The 20992-nt window shown below is 40.4% G+C and overlaps 1 protein-coding gene across 3 annotated transcripts in view; it reads left to right on the forward strand.

Annotated features, from left to right (window-relative positions):
• Positions 1-20992, forward strand: part of LOC108149461 (neural cell adhesion molecule 2) — a 44230-nt gene that overhangs the window by 16285 nt on the left and 6953 nt on the right. For 2 of the 3 annotated variants that reach the window (XM_017277060.2, XM_041710402.1), the window contains 10 exons: positions 13142-13183; positions 13400-13605; positions 13837-13902; positions 13966-14005; positions 14090-14245; positions 14332-14460; positions 16314-16451; positions 19519-19683; positions 19800-19859; positions 20862-20948. In XM_017277060.2, coding sequence (XP_017132549.1) covers positions 13142-13183; positions 13400-13605; positions 13837-13902; positions 13966-14005; positions 14090-14245; positions 14332-14460; positions 16314-16451; positions 19519-19683; positions 19800-19859; positions 20862-20948 — 1089 coding nt within the window. The remainder of the gene's footprint in view (positions 1-13141; positions 13184-13399; positions 13606-13836; positions 13903-13965; positions 14006-14089; positions 14246-14331; positions 14461-16313; positions 16452-19518; positions 19684-19799; positions 19860-20861; positions 20949-20992) is intronic. The other variant, XM_017277062.2, reaches the window with a different exon arrangement.

Raw genomic sequence — 20992 nt, forward strand, 5'->3', positions numbered from 1 at the left:
GGCAGTCGCTACAGTTTTAAAAGGATTTTAATAAGCGCATTGCGAATGTCTGTGTGTGTGTGTTTGTGTGTGGATGTGGGCGTATTTGGGCCAGTGTGTTTGGTATATCCTTTGTCCAAGGGTCCGCCCTTTTGTGTTTCACTCGCCATCCTTTCGCTTGAAAAGTTGAGCGCGCATTTAGATAACAACATTTCGTCGGCTTTTTCACACTTTGCCTCCTTTCGGGCTAAGTAAATTTTGCAGCCGGACGTGCCAAAGGTCCTGGGGCCATAGACCCAGCTGAAGGTTGCGGATTTCGTAGGTTGAAGTTCAAGTGGATGTATCTGGCTATTTGACCGGAAGTTAAGCGGCCTTTTTTCTGGCCGACTCGTTCTCTAAGCAGCCGTCTACCGCCTAAGCTGATTCGGGTTAAGTGTTGCTGTGCGCCAGCTCTCTTGTACTTTAAATACAATTTGAAAATTGTGTTTATTTAATTGCCCGGAAAGCATTCAGTAACGGTTCCCTGCCATTGGTAAACACTTTAGTTTTCGCACCTGATTGAGTTTCTACAACCTTGAGCATTTTAATTTGGGTTTTCAAATGCCGCAAAGCATGTTTTTAAGTGTAAGTGTTTATGGCGTTATGTTAACTATTTCGAGAAGGATTTTAAAACTCATATGTGGTGTGCAGTAAAATTTAACTATGCAACGCATAAAGGAATTCGATTTCATGCACATTCCTTACACTGATAAAAAAATGGAATTGTATTTTTAAACTAAATTAAATTCTTAACCATTAAATACAATGCTTATTAAATTGCATGATTTAATAATACAATATTTTAATTAATGTAGAATAGAGTAGATTGAATAATAATAATAATAAATTTTATAAACCATTTTGCAGGAGGATGTAGAACTCTCAATGTAGTGTGCAGTAAAATAAAATTATATTTCGCATAAACCACTAATTGGAAATTAGACCTAATGAGTTTTGCGCTTTACGGTATTTTCTTTTTAAAAAAAACCAAATCAGGCTAAAAATATGTTCTGAATGACCTATTGAAATGCAAACTATCGCCCCTGTTTAGTTCGTGGATGCTGCATAACGTGAAATTCCATCTTCCGAATGCCTCATGAACAAGAGCGGTCCTCGAGAGCCAGGAATCCATGAATTCTCGGCAAAGACCGACTTCATCAGCAATGCGAGTAGCATTTCCATTCATTTGCCGCACATGGTGGGTGCTTCCACAGGGCGCAAATTGTGCAGCATCCCCTCTAACTATCTCTCCCCCAACGCCCTTGGCTCTATGTTAATTTCAGTGGGTCCTATGGCCAGGACGGCTCTCATGTTTTTTGATGATGAAGAGGTTTTTGGCATGAAGCCAAAAACAACAGCACCAGCCACAAAAAAACAACTCCAAAATTACGGGAATCTTTTTTTTTGTTTTTCCAGACGCATAATGCATTTGAGGCTGGAGCAAGGGCGAATGCCATGGAGATGGCCGAAAAGCAATAACAATAACGACCACATGTACGCCCCCGCCCGATTCACCAAGTTCTACAACCTACTCCCCAATCTCGCTTTATTTTCTATTTTCCTGCTCGGTTTGATGAACTTCCCAGCGCGGAAAAGCCGGAGGAAATGGAGTTGCCTTCGGTTCGGCAATTGCCGCTGCCTGGCTTCGATTTTTTTTTTTGTCGACGATTTTGATTTTGATGATGTGCATGGGGATGATGATGTGGCAGACACGGATGATGTTTTTAGGGGGGAAGCACATACCGCCTGAGTATTTTCCACAGTTGATTTCGTTAATAGAAAATGTAATTGCTGTTATTGATATTTTTACCAACTCGATGTCTGGCAATGGTTTTTAATGGAATCACACAAGTGGAAAGAAATTAATGGGCTCCGCTTAAAGTACTTATTTTGTTTACCAGACCAGAGGTAAAAACCTCTCTTTCGTCCGAACCAATTTAAGGTAAAATGTTTTGGTATCCAATAGACACCTTGGCGACAACCATTTTTCCTGGCCTTGCGGTTAACCACAGTAGCCATTGAATTCCGGGCACAGACCAACAGTTGAACACTGCCTGCAATTTGCATTCGCACACCCACCCAGCCACACTGACGAGACAATGGAGCGAACGCTTCCTTTTTCTTGTGCTTATCAATCAGTTCATCGACTGCCAGACTTTCATGACACTTTGATTGACTAGACAGACAAAATGGAGCAAGGAAGGAGACCAGAGTCAAGTGGATGGCAGCCACACACAGTTGAACTTTAAGTGCACCGAATTTAGTGGAGCAATGGAAAGCGCTTAACGGTTTCGATGGATGGCTAATTACGTTAATACACTCGAGTAGAAAAGTCAAAGCGAAGCTCATCAATAATTACTATACAAAAGGAGGAGGAAAAGCCAAACGGTGGAAAGTTGAAAACGAAATCGAACTGTGACTTTCTGGCACGAATGGCAGTAGTGGAGTTGTTAGCTACACAATCGCTGCAAGAGTCGACCATAAACACATCAATCTTAATTAGAATCCGACATTGAAGTGCCTTGGCACAAATCGAGAGTGAAGCTTGCAGGCTATTTTGCCAAGGGATATCCTGTTTTTCCACCACCTGCTCCAATTTCCAACTAATTGCAGGTGATGTTTTCTTTGAATCGCCCTTGCGTTTCTTGTCCAAGTGCTGAGTAAATATTTTTGTTGTTCGAGTCAGAAACAGAGCAATTAGGTAATTGTGGGAAAATAGGTGCTCAATTGTAGTTTGAGTTCTTAAGCTTTCACTGGTATTTATACATTTTTGTTTGACTTTAACTATGAAAACACCTAATGGCACCCCAGCATTCTATACTACGCCGCTGCAGATGCAGATGCTGGCATTAACTGCATTCAGTCCAGATGTTTGGACTCTGGGTAGAGTCTGGCCAGATGGCAAGACTTTTAGCACTTCGGGGATAAAGTTTCATTAGGAGCAGCCCAACTCGATGGTGCACAAGGAAAGTACGGCTTTGCAAAGACTGAACCAAAGGGACGGGGATGGGTTAAACACCCCAACTATCATGCTTTGCAGATGTATGGCGCACTTCACTGCAAATAGCACTTGAGGCTTATGACACTGCCACCAGAGCAGTTCCCCGTAGCACCTCAGCCCCCGTCGAACCCTAGGACCCCCCAAACCATGCACCCTGACCCCAAGTCAACCCCCCTTTCTTCCTCCATTCGCCGCCACTCCACTTCAAGTGCATGTGAAACCGCAGTTGAAAGGCATTTATTGTACTTGTCATTGTTGTTGTGCTTGGAGTTGCAGCTCAGACTGTGGTTAGCCGGCAGCACTCGTTACCGCCCATCGCCACCCACAAGCATCCTCAGCCGCCCACAACCGCCCACAACCGTCCACAACCGCCCACCACCCTGGCGATGGGCCCACAAAAATACTGGGCTCACTCTCATGAATGCCAATGCATGCAGGACTCATAAAAAGACGGTGGGCGTTTTTCTGGAGATGACTTCGTGAGTTTAGAGTCACGAAATGCGTGCTTAAATTCACGAGAAATTGACTCATAAAGTTACAACTTATTAAAAGGTCCATTTCATTCATAATAAAAGAAACATAAACCTACTAAGTATTGATTTATTTGCTTTAAATAGTTGGGTACACTTTAAGCAATTCATTTTATAATGCTGTATAGATTATTAAGAAGAAAGAATTAAAAAAAAAAAAAATTTGATAAAGTTTTTTCCATGCAATAGAATTAATATAAAAAAATTTAATTTAATGAAGTTTTTTCCATGCCAAAAATTCATATTTCCGATAAAAGACTTAGTGTTTTGTAAGAAACGATAAAATTGTTGTATTACAGTAACTGACTAACAGAATATTACGATTTCCTGCATCTAACTGAGAGACTATAACGATGTCCTTAATTTTAAATTAATTTGAATTCAATTTTCAATCATGTGATGAATTGATACAATTGTATTGGTTGTATGTCCTTTTTTTTGCCGCATATCTTAATTAAGTGCTTCTGCACGAGCTCAACTCTAATCCTGCTGCGTCTTTTTGTGTGTTAGGCATTTGCTAAACGACCCTAGTTAACCTCCGGGCCAAATAATTTGCATCAAGCACTTGCACCAGCACCATTGCAGAGAAACTTTGCCAAAGAAGCCATGCTCGGAATCTGGTTGCGCCCTCCGGGATAATATGTTTCACCCCCCTAACCCTACTCACCCCCCTCTCCTTTTCACTGAGCATCCTTGGCTGCTTGCTTATTTTAGTTATGGCATTTGGAGCATTTTTGCCAAGTTTACAAGATTATGCGCTTAGTGGCTGCTCCAGCATGTTTGAATGGAGCACCTCAAACTTCCATTCCATTCGGGCGTGTTGAAAACTTTCTCGGCGAGGTGCAAAACGAATATGGGGCTCGCACTTTGCCTGGGGTGTAATTAAATGGCAAACCTCTTTCTAACGAGTGTGCGGAGCATTAAAGTTGCAGCTTATAATTGGAGCTCCACTAGCAATAGCCTGGCTTAGAACAAATCTTTGGGCCATTTCCAATGGCTCCCATTGGAAATTCAAAATTCCTATCCAGTGATAACTTAACTAGTTGGCAAACCACCACCACACTGCATCCATCAATGGAAGCCGGACATAAACCATTTATGGAATTTATTAAATTGGCCAAGGGGCTGCCTTTGTTGGCCCTACAACAACGACCCTCAAGCGACTGACAAACAAGGCAAACAAACAAGAAACACGGCCAAGGAAATCTTTTCTTTTTCCAAACTCTCACTTTTTCCGGATGGGCCGACCGGCAAACACTTGGGAAAATTTATGACAATGAGCCAACAACTGTGAGTGGCCATAATATAAATAACAAGTGGGGCAGTCTTGTGGGCGTGGCCCGTGCGTAACTGGTAACTGACCGTGGCAAAGTGTTGTTTCATGGAGGGTGCGTGTGTTTGAGGAGGTTGGGGGGCGGTGGGAGTGATTCAGACGCTTAAGCGATTCAACGGCCCATTGTGCTTGATTGAAGAGGGAATCCAGGCCAAGAGAGATGTGTTGAGAGATGGCTAAAGGGATTTCCCATTGACTTTCTGTGTGTCTGTGCGTTTGTTTTTGTGCGGCACATGAGCCAGCAATTGGGAAATTATGCCCGGCGGACTCTCACACACACACACACACACACAGAGAAAAGTGGGCAAAGTGAAAAGCCGGCTGCTTGACTTTCTGGCCTTGCCACCTCAGTCAGTGTGGAACTGGAGACTGGAAACTGCGTACCATCCACTTGCCAGATTGGAGCCAACTTGGCGACATTCATTTTTTATGCCTGCTGTTGCTGCCGGGCACTTCGGTGACAGCCTGTTGAAATTTAAGGCAGTTTAAGTTAAATGTTTCGAGCCAAAAGAAATTTACTTTTGCCCTCCCCAAATATTTGGTAATTTGATACTTCTCCAAGGGCTTGCAAAGAAACAAGGTATAAAGATAAATTATTTATACATCTTTTATTTAAAATTCTGTATGGTTTTCTTTTTAGATATATATGTAGCTGGGCATAGTTTAATGTTGATATTCAAGTTGTGTGGCCATTTGCCAACTGCTTTTGTTTATTATTTATTTAGTTTGTAATGCTTCCGTTTGGAAAGTCTTTTTGAAAGAAATATGTAATAAATACATTTTATTTGCTATAAATATTTATGTTCTAGGCCTTTCCCTTCCACTGTTGATTTTTAATTACCAAACGAGCTCCACTTAGCCTGTTTTACGTGGAATCCCTCAAAGACATTAAAACAGATGTCGCGCAAATAAAAAGAAAAAACAAAACAAAAGAGGGGGATAAATTTACATTTGCCTTTAATGAAGGCAACTGCCTGCAAAATAAAAAGCCAAAGAGTTTGTCCGCAAAGTTACTGAATAATTCAACGAATGTCCTGCCAACATTTTAATTTAAGTTTGCGCTTCGACGGTCCGCAAGATAAGGAAATGCCGAAGAAGCAGCGGGCAGAGCTGGTTGTATTTATTTACACTTTGCTGGCCGCCAAATGACGGCCACAAAAATTAATAGAAAAGTTTCCCCAAAGACACTTGGCAAACAGCAATGAAGACGCCAGGCGGAAAGAACAAATTATGCAGCAATTTCATTTTGATATTTTTGTCAACACAGGATGAAAGGATGTTAATGTAAATGACTGCCCCTAAAATAGGTCCGCAAAAGGGGGAAAAGAAAAACTTTTAATAATGTCTCGAAAGGCGCACTTTTTCCCGCTTTTGTTTTGGCCGGACTCTGGCGAAAAAGGCAGTAGCCACAAACTCTTGTTCACACTTCATTTATAATTCTGGGACAGAACGGACTGGGCCTTTGTTGTGAGTCAGGCGCTAATTATTATTTCCACGAATTCGAGTCGAGACGCCAAATTATGTTTACGATTGCAGACTAGACCCCATTCGTTTTTATATGGTTCGAGAAATTTTTCTTTTGGTTTGTTTTTTTTTGGTTTTTTCAAAAGGATGTTGAGATTTCCAGGATGTAAAGCTTTCCAGGCTAAATAAAATATAAAATACAAAAGATTTTAGACCAACTTTTATTCATACTTTACAATTCTTCTTAATCATTTTTCTTTGGATTAAAAATGCTTATAAATTGACACAGGCTTAGTTCAATATTAAAAGATTCAACCAGCTTATACCAGCTTTAAAATTGTGCCACCAAAACACTTTGAGTATACATTAGTTATAACATAATTACCGATCATTGCGACAAAATAATACGATTTGCATGCTAAATATTTTACTCAATGAGTATGGAAGCTGTAAATAGCGTTTGTAAAATGACCTATTAAAGTCGAAAGTCTATTTAATTACAAATCAAAACAATGCGTTCAACCGTTTCAGCGATATGAATAAATTTGAATATTTATCTCATTAAATTGAATCAGCACAATTCACACCTATTCTAAACGAGTTCGTAGCCCGAAACCGAACCTCACAATGCCATTTGGCCCGCAATCCCAACGCCAAGGCATATGTTAAATGTCTGTACGTGCCAGACTGAAAATGGCGACTTCATGGCTGGCAAAATGGCTGTGTCTCGAATCCATTTTACCCCCATATGCCTGACTGTCTGACTGTCGACATATCTTAATTCCCATAACCAGGCGAAAGGCTGCATGAATTTCAAATTCAATTTGGCGCATTTTACATAATTTATTAAACAAAAGGCTCAAACAGCAGAACAACAACATAGCAGCTGAACGTTTTATTGCATGAGCGTCAGCTAACAAGGCACTTGTGTGTTTGTGTGTGTGTGTGTAGGGGAGGTTTTATTTTCCAACGAGTGTGTGTGTGAGTGGAGTGGTACGTGGTTTTTGTACGTAAATAATTTAGGTGTGAAGATTAAATCGTTGCGATATGGCTGAAATTGTTGACAACTTAATTTGTGGAGTGGTTTCTGCGGCCGGAAATGCACGTCATTCATTTCGCCTAGAACTATGAAAAAAACACGTGAATCCGATTCAGTACATCAAAAATGATCGACCACTGGGCAGGCACTTGAGTCACGCAACACCATCCGGAAGACAACACGGCGCATACGTAATCTGCACCAGTAAGTGAAGAGAGAGTGGGCAATTGAATTATTGAAAAATTAACCAGCTCGCAATAAACGGTAGGATGACACGAAGTGCATTTCTCGACGCGCAAGTGTATGAAATATTGCTTGAATAATGCAGCACACTCACGAACTCACTGCTGCCGGCTGCCGATTGCTGCACTTGACACAACTCGACTTTGCCCCGGCACTTCCCCTTTTACCCTTTTACCCTCTGGCCCCTTATAGCCACCGACTGGTTGAAGTTTAATTGCCGTCATCTGTTTGTTAATTGCTACATAATTGTTTGAAATAAATTCACTTACGACTCGTTTCGCTCTGTTGTTCGCTGTGTTCGCCATCCTTACCGCTGGCAAGATGTCGCCGTTCGTCGATGTGCTGACGGGGCGTATGAGTAATGCGCTGCACAGTGTCGGGCACTTTTGATGGTCATGCAATTTGCATGTAGTTTCATTTTCCACTGTCACAGCGCCGAGTTGAGTGAGTGTTGCTTGGCAAGTGAACGAATTGAGTGAATGACAGTCGCATATTTAATTCAGATTTGGGGTAGACTTCATTGCACCCAAAAACAGGGAGAAGTTCTACCGTTCATTAATCGGTTGTACTCAAAAGTCTTCTGAGTCTATACCTTTTTTAGAACCATATTTAATAATGCTTTTTAATAGGGTTTCTGCACTTCAAAAGCTTAACAAAAATTTTAACTTTATTTAAAATTGGTCAATTATCCAAAATAAAATCTAAACTTAAGACATTAAAATACATTACTTATAAGGTTTAAAGTTGAGTTGATATTGATATAAAATTTCCTAAAAAAACAACAATATTATAAGATTCGGGAAGCCAGTCATTACTAAGGATTTTAAATAGACGGATTAAATTTGATTAAAATTTAAATTTTATAGCTGCAAGGGTATATAAACTCCTGCTTGCCAAAACTTGCATCTTTCTTACTTTTATGCTATGCTATTTTATACTGGTTTTTTTCACCATTTTAAGTGAGTAAGCCGCAATTATATTTGCATAGTCTCGTTGGCCCGTAATCCATTCTGCTGCGTTTGTCACAATCATTTATTAAAATGATAAGCGCTGTTTAAGCGTAGCTGCTGTCAGGTGACTGAAGCCATGGCCAACACCTAAAGGACCCCGTCAGCCACTCCGCAGGATCTGAGTCCTGTATCCGACGAGCTGGCAACATAAGTCATAAGGATACAGGACTGCAGCTGGCTGGCATGTTTTATGTTTTCGCTCACTTTCCGACACATTTTCGCACATATTTTGTTTTTATTTTTTGCGCTTGTGCAGCATGCTGTGGGGTGCATGCTGACTTGAGCTGTTGCAGCTGGACCCAGATTTTCAGTTTCAGTTCTGTGCCTTCGTGTCGTTATGAATAATGAGTTTTCCAGCTGCACTACCACTCTTCGCAGTCTCTCGATTTAATTAAAGTTCTTAATGAGTTTTCTGTATCGCGCGCCATCGATCAGGTCGAACCTGGAATTGAACCATTGTCTTGTCGTGGAACAAAGAACTTGTTTCACTGGCTGGGATTTTTTGCCGGAACATACATAAGTATCCTCCTTAGCATGTCTACTTGGGCTTCGTTTCGAGTTCATTTGGCTGCCAAGCTGGCGAGATGCACTTTTGCCGCATCTGCAATTTGTTCTGCGGTCTCCGCTGTTTTCCCCGAACATTCGAGTACATATATCGTCGGGTAAAGCTTTGCTTTGCATTTTCAGACACTTTTTTCGTGCCACCACCACCCCCTACTCGCCGTGCACAAATTCATGGCATTCTACGGCTTGGGTTTCCCTCTGTCGGATTTTGTGGGAATCTGGTTGGTATTCACTCTATGACAAAAAGTAAACAATTTGCACAAAGCATTTCATATGCTGCCAGCCATAGTGTGTGCATTTTTGATTAACAGTTGGGTTTGTAGCGAAGATTCTATTTAAGTTTATTTAGGGAATACTTAAAGCAATAGAGATAAATTAACAATAGTTTGTGCATAAGTCATTATTATTACTTTGCCGTCACCAGATTTAATTTACAGATATTTACTTTCATAGAGCGCATTTAATTACACCATATGAACTAATGCGTCGCCCAAAGCTAGTTAATTATTCGTCTTTCTGTTTAAGCCTTTGGTAATCAAAATTTAATATAATCATCTTGTTTTGGTGCTTAAGCTTTAATGTAAACAGGCCAAACTGCCTTCGGTCACCTTATTAAACACACATACTATACACGCACATTCACATGCACTGAAACAGAAACAGAAACAGAAACAGCTGGGTGTTGGGCAATAAGCGCTGCCTACAGAGTCAGTTGCCAGTTAATTGCATAATGACGGAGAGCCGGCATTTAATCAGCTCGTTTGTCAACAAAGTGCAAGTATAATCAGTTTGTGGAACGTTTGTACGGTGGAGGAGGGTCATGCTAAATAGGACTCGGCGGCCGGTGAAGATTTGCTCGCCTTGTCAAACGCTAAACTAATTACGTATACGCAATGTGATTATGAGCTCGAGACTGATTGGGCAGCGCGGTTGGCAAGAAAATGGACGAGTGGGTGCTTGTAATGGTGTCTTGGACGATGCTATAAGCCGCAATAATGACCCGCCCAAGAACCATCTGTGATACCAAAAAAACAGAAGCAATGTGCTCGTTGTCCAAACATTTGTTGACATATTGCGGATTTAAAATGATTTGTGGCTGCCAATCCCCGAGAATTAAACAAATACATTTGAATAATGGCAGGCAATCAGCAAACAAAACGCAAGACTGATTGCCGGCAATAAAAGTGGACCATAAAAAGCGATAACATCATATTTATAAGCCCCGTCAAGACCCACGTCCCATCTCCGTTTCCATCTCCATCTCCCAAGGTGCCGGCGAGCGTTGAAAGCGATTATATGCGTAAATATAAAAATGGCAAAAAGACAAATAAACGACAATAAACGGCCAGCCAAAGTATTCCTCGAGTTTGCTTCCTCCGTCTCCCAAAAGCATCCTTGGCTAAATAAACGGAAAAAATGGCCAACAAAAATGATGGGCCCATAAAAAGGGAAACGTAAGAGAAGCTCAGCGAGGACCTAAGCAGCTTACAGTGGGAAAAGAAGAGCAAATGGCAAGCATAAATATTTTTGAAGCAGCCAACATATTCTTGCAAAAGAAATTCTTACATTTAATACTTTAATACTTTTAAATTTCATAAGTCTGACTGACTTTTCCAGCTTCAAATAATCAACGTTTTAATTAACAACGAATTATTGTCCTGTTGTTACTGAGTTGCAAAGTCTCTTTTTTTTAATTGAAACAATTCTGGATTATCTCAATTGGCACAAAGTAAAGTAAAGTAATATTTTACTCAGTTATTTGCATTAGCAACCACTGTACCGGAAGTTTATTTGCGGGCATTGCCGAAAATCGAGTAGGCGGCACGTCTGGCCAAAAGTTTTCTTTTGTGTGTGTTCTTTGTTTATGACGACCATTTGGTTTGCGGAGACCGTCGAGATTAGGTCGGAGAATGGGAAGGTGAAGGTTGCTTATGGCCTGGCTAACTTACCATCACCGCAACCTGGTGGACTTTAACTCTACCAATAGCCAAAAAACAACTGCATTGAATGCATATTGAATGCGCGACATTGAAGTCTAAATTTCAGAGTTTATATTTAAGAGCCATCGAATGCAGTGATTCAAATGATTTAAATTTACCTACACGTTTAGAGCACTAAAGTGCCTTTTCTAAAAACAAAATAAATATCACGAAAAGAGTCCTGTTTGCTTTCAACGTGTGTTTAACTTTATATATTTTTTTTGTTCTAGGGTATTTTTGAGCATGTTGGGTATAACAAATGCTTGAGAGACTTGAGTTTTATTTTTAAACTCTTAATGCAAAACTGGGTGTAAATACAACATACAACATATACAACTAAAAATTTTTTACTTGCACTGAGTATTAACACAGTTCATCACATTGAAATTGGCTACTATTAAGCTCGCAGGGCTGGGGTCCATTGAAAGTGCCTGGCACTTTTCAGCTCAGGCATTTCCCGCTGCGTTTTGTTTGCACAAAGTTCAAAAGGCGGTGGCGGTTTAGGTTTTAGCAGGCGACCTGCCGCCAAAATGTCGAGCCTGACAAATTGAATGGTTGCCTGCGTTTGCACAAAGAGACCAAATGGGTGCAGGTGGACGTGGCAGTGGATGTGGCAGTGGACACAGGACAAAAAGAATCTCGGACGCCAGAACGTGAATGGAACTCTGACTGATTGACTGGCGTCCAGATTCCAGAGTCGAAAGTCGAGGCCTGTGAGCCATGTTGACACAAGGACTAAATAACAAATTAAAGGCAAAAAGAATACTTACAAATAAATTGCGAGTGCAAATGGGGTTCATTTTACTCAGCTGGAATGTTTAGCCCAGCTTAGTGTGGCAGGTGCTGTCCTGCAGAATTAAGGGCAAACGAGTCAGGGACAAATCTCGGTGGCGATAAAAAGCTGCTCATTAAATTGCAAAGGAAAAGTGAAACACAATTCAAATGGCTGAAAGCTGGAGACTGCAGTCTGTCAGGTCAAACTACATACAAAAAAGGGGGAGTAAGAGAACCTTGCCGAAAGAAAGCACGAAAAACGTGCTAAAACGTAAATCAACAGCGAAAATCGTGTTGAGCATTTTGTTGTAGCTGAAAAGGCATAAGCAGCAGCTGCTCCGGGGGAAGTGGAGTTGAAAAGTGCCAGTACAAAATTCAGATGGGTAAGCCAATGGCCAGTGTCAGGCAACGGTAGCAGTTGTCCTGCTGAAAACTGTAAACTGAAAACTGAAAAGAAGGACTGGCTGGAGTGAACGTAATTCAATATGCGGAGCCGTGTTAAAAGCTGTAAAAATGCTTAAGCGTTTTTCAATTTACCCGTTTTATGTTACTAGCAACGCTTGCAGCTTTTTCTCCAAGGCGAATGCGATTTGCTGCCAGCTCAAATTTCTCGAACGCTTGTGCAACTCATTTGTAAAGTGTCTAACGCCCATAAAAAAAGTAAAGGGGTAAAGACGAATGTCCCCCCGATATTGCAAATAACAGTCACAAACAAATTTGATTTTTTATTCGCTTCGGGGCAAAATTGTTGAACAGAGCATCGCTAGTTTGCAATTTCCGTCAAGTTTTTATTTGGAAAATTTCCTGGCCAACACCTTTCACCTTTTTTTGCGCAACATTTTCCTGCCGTGCTTGAACAGTAAAAGTTTTCACTGCAGCTGGGGAAAACGTGGAAAATGTGGAAAAAGTGCCAACGCAGCCAGAAACAATTAAACTTGAACTTTTGTCATAGAACGAATGCAATAAATGAAAATAAAAACAGAAATCTGAAAGCGCAGCAGGAAATTTCTGCCGTATCAGCAAAACATGGCGACAGACACAATTTCGGTCCAAGACCAAGTTTGGATGGCGTGGCTAATTAATTTTTGTTTATAACCCATATGGAACGGGCAGTTGGAATTTGAACGGAGATATTAAATTAATTAAATGTTCTAACGCTCTTAATTACGTTTCTTTTCGCTTGCAGGCAAACACACGCGCCTGGACAGCCAGCAGACGGCACAGGATGGTAATTAATAAGCTCCCATTTCCCCTTTTTCCTTATTTTCCAAGGGTCACATGGGACGTATGCGCAATGTGCCGCAGTGCAGCGGCCACCAGATGCAAGAAAAATATCTGTTCTGTTGCGTTTTTCCATCTGCTGGCAGGGATCGTTGAACTTTTAATGAAACGGACTCAGCTTACAAAGTTTACAATCGGAGTCATCGCTTTGTGTTTCTTTTAGATTCCGATTTTCCGCGATTTGCGGAACCCATTGCCAATGTGACTGTTTCCGTTGGCCGAGATGCCTTGATGGCCTGCGTGGTGGAGAACCTCAAGGGCTACAAGGTGGCCTGGGTTCGAGTGGACACGCAGACGATCCTGTCCATTCACCACAATGTCATCTCGCAGAACAGCCGGATAAGCCTGACCTACAATGACCATCGATCGGTGGGTGTATATAATATTATATTATTTCCTAGTGTACATTTATGAAACCAACCATTTGAAACTATAATTTTTAAATATTTGATTTTTATTTAATTACACCGCTTTGTTTTCTGAAAAGTTAGTATAACAAGCCATTAAATTTTTTAAAACAAAAACCTATAGATAATAAAACTTTATTTGAATTTGAGGCTAATACTATGTTTCTATTCGCTAAAATTATTTGTGCTGCAGTGGTACTTGCACATCAAGGAGGTGGAGGAGACGGATCGCGGTTGGTACATGTGCCAAGTGAACACGGTGAGCTCGAGTGCTGTAAGTAAGTTCGTGGAATCAACTACCTAATCTCTTTATTCCCGACAGGATCCCATGCGCTCCAGGAAGGGCTACTTGCAGGTGGTGGGTGAGTACGAAAACCAATACCCAGCTATGTCTCCTGACCCCGAGCGTGACCCCTTGGCCTTCGATGTTTTCTACTCTTCAACAGTTCCCCCCATGATTGTCGAGGGCCTGACGAGCAACGACATGGTGGTGCGCGAGGGTCAGAATGTATCGCTGGTTTGCAAGGCACGTGGCTATCCAGAGCCCTACGTCATGTGGCGTCGCGAGGACGGCGAGGAGATGCTAATTGGCGGGGAGCACGGTAAGCAACCCTATTCCGGCGCACTGCACTTGGCTTAACCCATTGCCCTTTCCCCATTCCCCATTCGGGATTCCCTAACCCCGCAGTCAACGTGGTCGACGGGGAGCTGCTGCACATCACCAAAGTGAGTCGCCTGCACATGGCCGCATATCTGTGCGTCGCCTCCAACGGAGTCCCGCCATCGATTAGCAAACGGGTCCACCTGCGTGTGCAATGTGAGTAAATGTCAACTGTTTAGCTAGCCAGTCAAAGTTGGCTAACTGACTGACTGGCTGACTGACCCGCTGGCTTAGAGAGAACTTGATAGCTCTAGCACTCAGGCACGTAGCCAAGAAGGGACTTGCCTCTGAGTTTATAGGTGGATCTATATTGCTTATTCATCAGCATTAAAATGTTTGGCGTTAATATAGGACACACTTTTTTTTGCAATGTCACTAATGTAGGTCAATGAAAAACTTCAGAGAATTAAATTAAATTTTCGTTTGGCAGTTTTTAAGAAATGCTCCAAATAACAATTTCTTTAGAGCAAAAAAAAAACAGAATTACCTACAAAATCACCATAGGAAATCCACAAAAACAAAATCCGAATTTGCTAAAATTTATTAGAAAATAAACAAGACAATAAAAAATTATTATAAACAACATTTGCTATGCATTCAATATATTTTTGTTATGTTCAAATTGATTTTGCCTAAGTATTTCTGGTAAATTTTGTTTTTAGTTAATTTCAATTTCAAAATTGAATGACATTCGCTCAGAATAACCAATATCACAGATGAAATAAATTCGGTGCAACAGAATTTTCTGACTGCTTTTCCTGGGGTGCGTAAAACGGTAAAAATAACGTAAAATCCATTTTGGGCTCAACTCTCTTGCAATATTAATTGCCAGTGGAAGTGGAAAAGGGGTAGAGATGGGGGAATGTTGCTGTGACGAATGCGTAAAATACACAAAACAAGGCAGGCTGTCTCCCAACCACTCACTTCAGAGCCCCATTGCATGTTGCCAATGCAGTTTTTGGGGCAATAACCGCAACGCGTCCTCAACATTGGCATACCAAGCGGAGATGGACGGGCAGTGGGTGGAAATGGGTGGCGATGGGTGGCCAACTGCCCACGCACTTGGCCAAAATCGACCAAAAGCTGCAGTCACGTTAAATTAATTTACCTGTGAGAATTTGACTGTGCGTGTCCCACTGCCTGGGGCCAAAAGTGTTAGTGATGGACAGCCTATTCCATTATCGGTGGGATATAACCTACATTGAGGTTATAAAGTTATAGCGAAAAGTAAATAAAATACAAAATTTAAGAATTGGGTTTATATTAATATTTATATTTATCAAGCATTATGCTGCCATCTCTAGTCCCGATATTCTGAATGCACTGCGCTCGTTTCGCTTTGTTTGTGGGCGTTTGTTTGTTTGTTTGTCGGCAGGTGTTATTTTGTGCCCCCGTGATGTGTGCGTGGCCAAAATGCGTTCACCATTCGCAGAGCAGCTTTTGTTGTTACTGCGTCGGGCTGGCTTTCCCACGCCCACAAACAGTCATTTACCCCCGGTATCAACAGCAGCAACATCAGCAACACCAGCAACAAAAGCTATTTACGCACACACGCCCTGCCCAGATGGACGTTCATGTCCCAGACACAATCACTCGCTCCCAGGCGCACTTTTAATGACTGAGTGCATTTTAATCCAAAAACAGTTTGTAAACTCACGTAAAATGGTATGCAAAATTCTCGGTAAAACTCGGATGGAGCCGTAGAGCTGATGAAAAGTCCGTGACGTATTCCGGCAGTGGTATGGGAAAAACTGTATAGTCGTGGTATGGCAGGGATGAATGGATTCAATTCAAAGATAATGGAAGTGGATTACTTTGAAGAGCAATAAGCTTTCAGACTGCAACAGTTTCAACCTTATGAAATCCTGTTTCAAAATGCTAACGAAGTTATATGAATGGGCTTAATAAGACTTGATAGATTAAGTAAAGTGATGAGAAGAACAAAGCAATTTCGATAGTAGGGTTTCATAATAAATTGAAAATATTCAATTAATTTTTTTCACCTACAGTTCCACCGATGCTCTCCATTCCCAATCAACTGGAGGGAGCCTATGTGGGTCAAGATGTAATACTAGAGTGCCATACTGAGGCCTATCCAGCATCTATAAACTACTGGACTACGGAACGCGGCGACATGATAATATCGGGTAAGTTAAAAATGTAAATCTACTAGGCTTACTTCTCTTTCGATCTGAATAAGAATTCTTGTTAAATAAAATCGAGTTTATTAACTGAAAAACGTTTGTAAATAAGCTTACAATGTAATCACCATGCGTACCAACATCTCGAACTCCTTTTCTCGCTTAAGTTCAGTCTGCGTAAAATTGTCATGGGAAATGCCAAAAAGGGAAACAGAATGTGAACTTGCTTCTGTAGCGAACGCGAAAAGCCCAGTGAAGCTGATCCCATTTATTCCGCTTTTTCAGATGCGAGGGAGTGCAAGCGAATGTTGATGCGGTGTACATTTTTACTGAGTTGCATGGAAGTTTTCGACGTTTTTTTACGTACTTTTCCCCACGCAGTGGTTGGCCATTAAATGCGTTGCCCATACGCACAGTGTGACAGGCTTAAAATGTACATTTACATGCAAGTGCACGCGAGGTCACAGTGAGCTGCCCTGCCTTAAAGTGTCTCGTCTTTATGGGCTGACACTTTAACAGTTTTCCCTTGATTGACACTGGACAGTTTTACAGAGCGAGCCGAAAAGTTGAAACCTGACACAGATTAAATATGTGTCAGAACAGCCTGACCAAAAATCCAGCCAAAGCCACTCATTATTTAAATATGTTTCGTGCTTTTAAACATTTACTTAAAGAGTTCTGGGCCTAAATGTAATTTACTCTTATAAAAAGGCTTTGCAATTGTCAATTTACAAAATAACAATCATTACTTTAAACCAAAACTTTATTGCCCTGTATCTCAACATTTCCATTTAATCAAAACTCCACTTTAAACCTCAACTTTATCATGCTAAAAATCAATATTTCAGAACACAATTATATTAATTAAACTCAGAGCACTCAAAATGCAGTCCAAATTAAATATGGTCAAAATTGAAATAATCAAAACTAATAAATAACATATTTGATGCGCTGGAAATGGGCAATTCCAATTTAATATAAAATCGCAAAAATCGATGCACAATACAAATTGAATAAAGAAAGTGGAAACTGTCAGAAAATATTATTTTGTTGCGGAAATTATTTAAACATAATCATGTTGGCTGGCATATTTGCATGGGCGCCAAAATACCGGAGGGAGTTGAAAATGCCTAAACTCATGGCATCGTTGCTGAATTAAATCGGAAAATAGATATTATTGTTCGGATTTCATCCCCATATTCTGTGGTAATATTAACTTACTTTTTAGTTGCAGTCAAATTAGTATTCTTCTAAAAGGGAAACCTGAAACTACTGCACAATAGTATTTGAAATTCGGGCTGCGTCGAGTACAAATCCAATTCAATCCAATATAAGCCAACCCCTATGACTCATTGATGGCACTTCATATGCATAAAAATTGAGCTAAATATAGACGAGCCTTTGATGGACTGTCATTCGGTTTCATTTTATGCTTAAATGTCACTTTGTTTGTTCGATAAGGAAGACATAGCCATGCCCAACTCAAAGGCAAAACTATGGCCATGCTTTGGCTTCAGATGGCTCAGGTAGCAAACGCTGAGGCGAAAATATGTCATTTCATATGCACACACGCACAAGCGACAGGCTCAGCCACAGCGAGCAAAATGCGAACTGAGATATGAGATATGAAAGCCACGGTCATGATGTATGGCAAACAGCCACCAAAACTAGGGGTAATAAATTTTAACCGCTTTCCCATAGAGTTCCGCACTGTTTCAACTATCTATGAACAGAGGTACAAAAACGGAAGTAGCTTAAAAAGTAGAAAAAATAGGTTTTTTTAACAAATGTTTCATAAAATATCATATTTTATAAATAGAAATACACAAAATTTATTTATTACTAAGATAAATCTATTTTTATCTTACTAATGATATGTATTACAAAAAGTTCTCCGATTAACCCGATATAATTTTGTTCTTTTAATGTAAAATACTGTATTTAGGTTAACTTACATACAATACTTACATAAATAATTTTAAAAAATTCTGATTGGCTCAGGAAAAAATTCGCATAGACAATAAAGTTTTTCCATTTAAATGTTTACAAACCACCCTCGCTTAAATGTCTACAGCAGATGCCATATATCACAAACGTATATAGTATGCCAGTCGGCAGGACAAGCAATTCTACTAGCAGTTCAAGAAACCGAAACTTTCGTTTAATGTGGCTGGTATTAAAAGTATAAAGTTCCTTGCAAGACTTGGCAGCCAGGAAAAAGAATTGCTGCCGCCGATGATTATGAGAAAAATTATATATTTGCGTGTCGGCGGGACTTACATGTGGGCCTACGGATAGTTGTGGCATGTGAGGAGATGGAGAAGTATCACAAAAGGTGACTAGGGCTATAAAAAGAAGTCGCAAGAGCGGTTCACATGCACGTTGGCCGTTGCTTGTGGAAAATTGTTTTTGCCCCCTTTTGTTTGGGGCTGACAAAAAAGAAAACAAGGAAAACTAAAGACATTTGTCACAGGCACACATACGAATACACGCTCATAGACAAAGGACAACATGACGTATGGGTAACATGCGATATCGCCTTACAATGCGCCAAGCAATCAAAGTGAAATTAAGTTTATATATTTAATGCTACTTACTGCCAGCTACTTGTTCTCGATTTCGTAGTGCTAGAAGGGGCCCCAAAATGTAGGCAACACAATACGAAATGAAACGAAACGAAATGGAACGAAATTAAAGCCGCAAAAGAACAAAAGTTTTTCTTTTAGATTTTCACTGATTAATGAGAAAAGTTTTAGTTGGCGATGGCGATGGAAATGGCTGAAGAACTGCGCCAGTTTTAATTACACACACACTCACAGAGAAGGGGATGGGGTGGGTGGTTGAACAGGGCGTAATTAGTTGGATTCCCGATTGAGAAAGCAACTCACTTCACTGCACATGGCCAGCACTAACAACAGCCACCACAACCCAGTGCAGGTGACATTAATTAATTGATTTTTTCCCCTTACATATTTTCAAACCCATAACGCTATTGCTGGAAAATTGTCACTGTAATTTATGGCACACCAGCTTAAAGGACCTTCACTTTATTCGCATTTTTCGCACTTTTCAGACACCTCGAGAGCCGGCGATAAATACGAGACCACATCGACCGTCAGCGGTTACACAAAATACATGAAGTTAAAAATCCGTGCCGTTGGTCCCAACGATTTTGGCACATATCGCTGTGTGGCCAAAAACTCTCTGGGCGAAACCGATGGAAATATAAAGCTGGATGGTAAGAGCATTTTTATTGTCATTTAATTTATTTTCCAGCACTTTACTTAGCATAACAGCCGTTTGAGGCATATTAAAAGTACTTCAGTTAACGACTATATCCCATATTATTTACAGAAATGCCAACACCAACAACAGCCATTATTTCAGAGATGTCCTTGCTCAACCGCAGCTATGGTAAGAGTTAATTTCGTTATTAACCATCACGTACATTCCACTTATTAAAGTTTGCTGTTTAATGTGCACTTTAAAGTGCAAACTAATATGGCAAAGAGCTTAAATTTGCATTATGACCAGTTCAGAGCCATTCAATCGACTCCCTAATTGATTAAATTTCAACCATAAGCATCGCAGCATAATTTTTTTTGCTTGGTCATGAATTATATAACACAATAATGGGTTTTTAATTTTATGCACTGCAAAGCACGAAATCACAGTCAGCACTTAACACTAAATTGGTTCATAAGGGCAATCAATCATGCATTTTTTTTAAACCAACATTTAAATTATCGAATCTAAAATAAACGATTCGTAATTGTTCTCGTTTTAAACTTATTTAAAATTGTACCTGAGAAAAATCACTTAGCTTCGCCTTACAAGCATTCTAGATTTGCTAATTGAAAGCGATAAAGGGCCACGACATGTTGAAATTACAGTAATCATCGCAAATTGCCGAAAACACAAATCATTGTGAAACCACACCACATAAGACCGCACCCCATTCCACATCCATGCGACCCACCTCGTTTCGACTCCATCAAGTTTAAATTGCATGCAATCTTTTTTTGTTCCGTTTTTGCCCCTTTGTTGGTTGTTCTTCGGCTTTGTTGCCCCATCAAAGGGCTATTAAATGCAAATAAATGCAAATAAATGCAAAATTAAATAAAAATACCTTAGCATACAATTACCCCTAGCATCTGTGAAAATATGTATAACTAAATTCTTTTTTATATGGTTTCTCTCTTTATTGTTTCCCGAAAACCGTCCTCCATTTGAATATTTCTTTCATGTTATGCCCTTCTCCAACAACCTACAACAACCAACAACAACCACCAACAACCGACAACAACAACCGCCATTACTCACGTACCGCGTTATCCCGATCTCTCCCTGAACTATATCTCTCCTACTTGACTGACGCTTGCTGCATAAAATTAAAAATGTGTAAAAAATATAAAGATGGCAAGAGACGTCATAGAAATAAATTTGACTCGGCTAACGCTTTGCCTGATTATGGGGTTGAGGAGTGGCGTGACGGTGCCCAAGGTAAGTACTATGTATATCTCGACGAGCAGCCTTTGCCTTTCATC

This window comes from Drosophila elegans, unplaced genomic scaffold, assembly GCF_018152505.1.
Source record: "Drosophila elegans isolate 14027-0461.03 unplaced genomic scaffold, ASM1815250v1 contig_814, whole genome shotgun sequence".
Taxonomy (NCBI): domain Eukaryota; kingdom Metazoa; phylum Arthropoda; class Insecta; order Diptera; family Drosophilidae; genus Drosophila; species Drosophila elegans.